General features: G+C 37.5%; 1 protein-coding gene and 1 long non-coding RNA gene across 3 annotated transcripts; both read right to left on the reverse strand.

The window, feature by feature from the left end:
* Positions 1-1,199: 1,199 nt before the first annotated feature.
* LOC135624411 (uncharacterized) lies at positions 1,200-2,434 on the reverse strand. The gene is made up of 3 exons (XR_010491665.1): positions 2,208-2,434; positions 1,757-1,839; positions 1,200-1,575 (listed from the first exon to the last, which is right to left on the reverse strand). It is a non-coding gene; the product is annotated as an uncharacterized LOC135624411 (long non-coding RNA).
* A 1,096-nt stretch (positions 2,435-3,530) lies between these two features.
* LOC135624405 (F-box/LRR-repeat protein At1g67190-like) lies at positions 3,531-5,935 on the reverse strand. 2 transcript variants are annotated; one of them, XM_065127970.1, is made up of 2 exons: positions 5,736-5,935; positions 3,531-5,084 (listed from the first exon to the last, which is right to left on the reverse strand). In XM_065127970.1, exon 2 carries the CDS (start codon positions 4,963-4,965, stop codon positions 3,712-3,714), a length of 1,254 nt encoding a protein of 417 aa, XP_064984042.1. In that variant the 5' UTR covers positions 4,966-5,084; positions 5,736-5,935; the 3' UTR covers positions 3,531-3,711. The 2 variants fall into 2 exon arrangements, with proteins under 2 accessions (XP_064984042.1, XP_064984041.1); XM_065127969.1 differs by having other exon boundaries at positions 3,531-5,130.
* Between the last annotated feature and the right edge of the window lie 1,040 nt (positions 5,936-6,975).

The following is a 6,975-nucleotide window of genomic DNA, read 5'->3' on the forward strand; positions in this document are numbered from 1 at the left end:
CAGATCTATTGAGCCAATTGTTCTATGTGATGCACTGTTTGGATTTTGGGAAAAAAAGTGCTTCACATATTAAAAATAATTTTTTTAACTTAAATTTTTATCAGGTGTTTTGGACTAATTTATAAGCTCAAATGTCAAAAAAACATTATATGGATCGATGATATTTATGTGAAAATGAGAAAAAAATTGACCAAAAATAAAAAATGACACATGCTTCAAGTACAACATATAAACTATGTAAATTGAATTTTGGGTGCTTATAATTTGTTAACTGTGTTTTCAATCTAGTCATAATACAAACTAAGATCTGACTCGATCCAACCCATTGTTAACTTGAGATCTAACGTGATTTACACAACCTGAGCCTGGTTGTGCTAGATATATGAGTTATTCAAACTGAGCCAAGCTGCTTAATTTGCAGCACAAAAATCACAAATATCGAACAGTAAAAAGAATTTGTCCTGATGAAAGAGAAACAGGCACTACGAAACAGGACACTAGGACCAAGATATAACTCAAAAGATTCAAAATTTGCAATTAAAATTACTCGTTTGATATACGATGCTACTACTTAATACAAGATTAATAACACTACTAAACTCTTTACTAATGCAAAATGATGAAATATGAAATGTCATTAAGTCGGTGCATCTCGACGATATTGGTAACAAACAACAAAGGACAATAGCAGCAGGTGTTTCTTCACAGAACCTTCCCGTATAATTTACTTGGAAAAACTCAGTTTCAGAATGTTAAGTCTAATCCCTATTGCAAGATCCACTGGATATGAATTTGCTAACATCATAGTCAAGCCTTTTAATAGGAGTCTTCTAGTGGTTTTAACATAGGTTTCACATCCAGTTTCATGCAGTTGTGGTCATCCGCTAATATTTAGTTAAAAGGAGGATACATGGATCAATCGAAAGTTCATACATGAACTAGCTATATCCAACAGCATATCCAGAAAAGACATAGCTGAATCACTTTCTGGTGGTAGATTACAGTGAAAGAGGGCCTTTGAAGTAGGAGAATAGCTTGTTAATTTGGTGCATCTGAACAAGCAGCCTACCTTAATTATTGTCGCCAAGTCCAACCATTTCCCTCAGGTCTTTGATAGATAATAGTAATTAGCTGCATACTAGGACATCATGTGCATGTGTCTACCAGTTTTGCTTCATCAAATGATTGGAAAAAAAAATGTAAAATTAATGTGGAGACCCTAATTAAACAGAGTCAATGATAGAACGTTTAAGATTCTGAACATGTTGCAATAACATCTATGCACAATAGAACTAAATCAATGTGGCTTTCTTTTGAACCGCTTATATACCTTGTATGCCCACGATTATAATTATCCGTTAGTGTCTTATATCATGAATCACAATAAGGTCAATTTTGAACAATTTAAAAAGCTTAACTTTCAATTGCTAACAAAGCCAAAAGAAACTTACAGACTCACAAAGCGCAGGCCAGTGAGATGTATCATTCACCAATTTCTTTCATCAGAAGTCAACAATGCAAAGAAGCAAATAGAGAGATGTCTTCCACGATGTTCAGAATTGTTGTGGCTACCGCCTGATTAGGAAAAGAACACCGAAGTTAGTGATCCATAAAATTAAAAAACCAGCAGTATGTGTGCACCTCATGTCAAATCGGATATAATTAATTTCATGTCCAAGAAATCACGTCGACAACATCTATTAAGAACTATATTCGATACATGCAATATTTTGGAAAGTGTGAAGAAGACACTGACCATGATCTTTTCCTCCACGCACTCTGCAACTACTTTCTCTCTTTTTCTTCTGTCTGATCGGCGGCTCCCGATATTGGATGTGACTAAATTAAGCAGCAAAACCACTGGATTAAGACGTAGAAAAACGATTGTTTCCATTTAGCTGGAAAAATCATTCAAGAACCAAGTAGATCATAGATTACATTCATCAATAGCTAAAAAGGGTTTCGTTCCAGAGCATCACGCCATAATGAAATCGATCGATACTGGTCCCAAGAGATTATTTCCATTTAGCAGGAAAAATCACTCAAGAACCAAGTAGATCATAGATCACATTCATCAATAGCTGAAAAGGGTCACGTTCCAGACCATCACGCCGTAATGAAATCGATCGATATTACTCCCAAGAGATTACGGCAATAGAAAATTTCATCAGACAACTAAATGAATCGAAGACGAGTTGGGATATTACCTAAGGCTCCCTCGACGAAATAGATCTTCGTAATATGGAGCGGAGGGATCGAGCTGGCTAAAGCCGATCTCGAAGTGTTCTTCACAAGGGGATCGAAATATGCTGCGCGCCAGAGGCGGGCTTTTTGAATATTATACGCCTGAGGAATCCGATCGAGGAGTTTGTTAGCGACGGGAACCGTGGGATTCATCGATCATGATGATTCGGTAGTTCTTCACGCGTTTAAGAGTCACTTGCAATAAATTCCCGTAAAAAAGAATTATCGTCTCTCTTGTAAGGAAGGATAGGCAGAGGATAAGATGAGTTAGTTAAGACCAATGACGTTAGGAAGTACATAAAGATAAAAAAATTCATTAAAAACAATAAATAGAAATTGAATTAGTGATTAAGACATGACTTGTTCTCAAATTATGGTTTGTCCCTGTAATTTTGCAGAATGAAAAGGATGCAATTATAGCAATTCTAGAATTTTTGTTCGTTGCAATCATACACCACATGGAACTGCACGAGAATAGTGAAATGTCAGCGTTGAGCAGCACTTGCATCCTTGTGATCAGGGTGATAGATAGTTGGAGATTTGTTGATTGATATCCAGACCTACAACAAAGAAATCATGGCAACAAAAAAACTGCATGATACCTTGAACGAGTTAAAGGTCCCTTTTTTATGATGAAAACACGTATATTAAGAAATGTGAATCATGCATTTTCCAATAAACTCTTCAATAACAAGATTTTAGTCAACTTAGTATCCAATAATATGTTGGAACTAGGTCTTTGTAATTTTGATAAAACTATAAACAAGTAGCAGCAAACAACATTCCCTTTGTTGCTCATTTGGAGTCCTGCAGTTCAAAACACCAACCAGCTTAATTGATATCACTACATAAGATCATATTATAACAAATCAACCATTTTTGTAAATTTGGACACGTGAAAAAAAAGGAGGCGAAAGAGAAAACAATGAAATTGAAAACTTCAAAATAAATAAACAAAAAGATGGGTGGCTTTTGACTAAATGGATAAATATCAAATGGTCATCATTATTGAAATAAAAGTGATTAAACAGTCTATACAAATTTGTATATACATTATTGGCATGACATCCATGTTATGTAATGCTTACCATGATGCATCATCCAAAAGGAGCCAGATGATTTTCTTATACAACATGATTATAACACCATCATTTGTTAAAATGACCACATGATGTTAAAAGAATATTCTCAGAATGTACATTTGAAACAGATATCAAGGCTCAGTTCCATAAGGAAAGTGTCCAAGAAGTAAATAAATTTGCAAAAGAATGAATGAAATTAGTGACTAAGCTAATGTTTAACTTTATATATCCAATCTCTCACCAAGGGTGACGTTTCTACATAATGTGTTTAGGAGAAAATATTTTCAGCAATTACAAGTGGACATGAAGACACTATACCTACAATTTCATGCACCCGAGCTCAAGATAAACAAAAATCCAAACTCTTTCTGTGGCATACAATAAATTACTCGTACTCGAATTGCACATCAACATGAATATATTTCCTCATTAGACAAACTATAAATGAAGTAAAATTGGCCAACATCTGACGTTCTTCACGAGTTTTAGCCTCATTAAGAACACCATGAATGACTAATTTTTTGAGGTTCGGGCATCTTTCAATCATTCCAAAAACCCAGTGCCCAAAGTGCTCACTTATCACAGTCCATCCCAGTTCCAGTACTGCCACATTTCCCAACGATGAGGAGCCTCGCAAACCATAATGGAGCAACCCATCCCTTATTTCGTAACTCAATGAAAGATGCTTAAGCTGTGGGAAAGAAATAGCAATAGATTCTGAATCAATGATCTCATCCTCATCATCAAACACTACTCCCCAGAGCCTGAGTCTTCTCAATTTAGATGCTCTAGATATCATATGGTAGAATTTTGGCCATACAATCAGAAAGTTACTCACATCCACAACCTCCAAATGATCCATGCTCTCACCGATATCCAAATGAGTGACACTAACATCATCTATCTTCAAATGCCTAAGAGTACCCTTTCCAATTAGCTCAAAAAAATCAAGATTTAAGGCATTTAAGTTCAAGATCTCAAGATTATCTGCTTCCAAAATAATCTTATCGACACCTACTGATTTCGCATATAAGCACTTCAATGTTTGACTGCTCAGCTCCATTAAAGATTGAGAATCTGATGTGACAATTTCTAGAGCATCAAGTGTCAAAGACTCGATTCTCGGACAGGCAGCCAGCAAGAGGCTCAAATCAAAGGCAGAGATATTAATATGTCTTAGAGAAAGAGATTTGAGGCAAGTAAATCGCTGGTAACTTGGTTCAACCCCGGTAATCAAATTATGATCCAAATCCAAGGTCTCTAGCTTCTGTCGACCACACTTCTCTAGAATGTTCACATTAGGTGTTGTGCGCACGTTATATGATAAGCTCCTTAGTGTTTCTCTAGTATACATGAGCCAAGCAATAACTGGAGCAGCTGAGAATTCATGGGCGCTGTCCATGTGAATTGAAAGACACTGCAAACCGATTGTTTGGAATATTGTCTGTGTTATGAGGATCTCCAACTGCCTGGTGGTGATGTCACGGGGCCAGTCGTCTGACTTAAAAGAAAGGGTATGTAGATGCTTCCTGCAGGCTTCTCTCCATTTCCGGCAAGTTGCAGAGGCAACAACAACATCCCGAGCAGCTCCAAGATGAGAAAGGATATTCCCGATGACTTCCACAGGAAGGTGCTCCATAAAAGGAAGAGAGTAACTCAGAAATATAGCAAATGATCTAGCCCTCGGTAATCATTCAATTCTGTGGATTACCAAGCCAACCGCCAGAATTGTGAACAACAATGCAGAACTCAGACAACCTGTTATTAGGAGAATAACGAGAATCAAACGCCGCATCTTTCTCCCCTGCAGCAGTCATAAAGAGACAAAAGAATAGCATACCAACTGGAAAAATGAAGAAATCAACATCTAAAACAGATCATTCAAATGATTAATGAACAAATCCAAATAAAATAAAACTATCATATTCCAAGAAGCGGAAAAATAAAAAACCACATAACAAAACAAAATTTTCTTCTTAGGTCCGAAGTTCAAACAAGTATAGCAACATAGGTTGAATTATTCGTGGAAACCTGAATAGAAATCCTACAACGCAATTAAACCAAGATCTATCTTTTCCTCAAATCTTTGATGAAATAACTTGAATATATCAGATCAATCCATTAATCGTCGTGTTAAAAATCCAAATCGCTTTCGAGAAGACAAGAAATCCAGTAAAATCAGAAATATGAAACATCTGGCATAAAATAATTTCCAAAGTTTCGGGCGGGTTTAATGCGGACCCAGTGAACAGATCTCCCAGATCGAAATCCAAAGACTGGACGATGGAAGATCGAAGTTTCCCATTAATTAACTCGGAGAAATCGAATCAACAGCCCAAAGAAGAACGCAGGAGCAAGAAGACAAAAAAAAAACAGACAAGAGTGAGGCATCTGGATCAATAACCGTACCTTTGTGCTTCGCATCAACCGATCGACGGAGAGCGAGAAAGAACGGATCGATTTGAGTGGAGGAAGACGAGGACCGCTGTGATCGAAGGACGGGTGACCAGTATCCACCGTAAGAAGCAAGCAACGAGGTGGGGTGGCGAAGAGAGAGGTAGAGGGAGCGATCAAACAAGGAAGACGTTGCGGGTGGTGGTTTCTTCACCGTCGCCGCCCCCTTTATGCGCGAGCGGTCGCAACCAAATCCTAGGCACGTGCGACAGAATTGAGTTGAACGGCCTTACAATAAGGCCCAATGGGCTTCTTTCCGCTGACGTAAGCACTCAGTAATGGGCAGTTTTGAGTCCGTCCATCGTGTACTTTTTCGGTCCCAGAGGAGTTAGGATCATCTCCAACACAAACCATTTCAACAGAATGAAAATTTGTATTAACCGTTGATTTTTGTGAGCCCCATATGGCGCAGGGTCTAATCGCAGACGAGGCTCACATCAACGAACGCATGGGGAAATTGCATGGACAATCGGATACGCGCGACTTGGAGAGGATCCCGTATCAAAAGGGTTGTTGGGTTCCTCCAAGAGAAACGCGGCCAAACCTTGTTGCTTCTGTTCGTTGGCTTTCGCTCCGCTAGCATTTGTTGAGAAGAAGGCGACGATGTAATGTGGCCTCCGCCTCCTCTTCGGACAGCGAACCGCTTGCAGGTATTGCCTCTATTATTCCTTTGCCTTCCTCTTCTCCGTTTTCGATTCCTTTCGCTTTCTTTTCTTCGTTTGAATTGTTCGAATCGAGGTTTGTGCTTCCAATTCCTTGTGGCATTCTTAGTGTGGGATTTGACAGCCTTGTTTGTTGGGTTCCTCCAAATGAACGCGACCAAACCTTTCTGTTCGTTGGCTTTCGGTCGGTTAAATTTAATATGAAAATTGAAATCAAATAATAATAAATTAAATTTTCGAATCATACATTTCGATATTATATATATTTTTTTTATCTGTTCTATAAGAGCACCATCCTTGAATCCAAAAATCACATATCGTTCTAATTAGACTCATCATCTCGTAAGGGGTGAATTAGTACTTTCAAAATAAAATTTAAATTTAAAATTTTTTTATCATAAAATACGTATCGAAAATATGTTAAACTTAGAATGTAAGTAAGGGTAGTAAGTAACTAAATTAGTTAGTAATAGAAAGGAAAAATATAAAAAGCAATGCAAACCAAATTTATAGTAGTTTGGTTGTCTCAACCT

The sequence above is a fragment of the Musa acuminata genome, chromosome BXJ2-10 (genome assembly GCF_036884655.1).
Source record: "Musa acuminata AAA Group cultivar baxijiao chromosome BXJ2-10, Cavendish_Baxijiao_AAA, whole genome shotgun sequence".
Classification (NCBI taxonomy): domain Eukaryota; kingdom Viridiplantae; phylum Streptophyta; class Magnoliopsida; order Zingiberales; family Musaceae; genus Musa; species Musa acuminata.

Excerpts from the sequence above, each read along its gene's own strand:
- LOC135624405 (XM_065127970.1), bottom strand. The coding sequence starts at position 4,965 with ATGGAGCACCTTCCTGTGGAAGTCATCGGGAATATCCTTTCTCATCTT.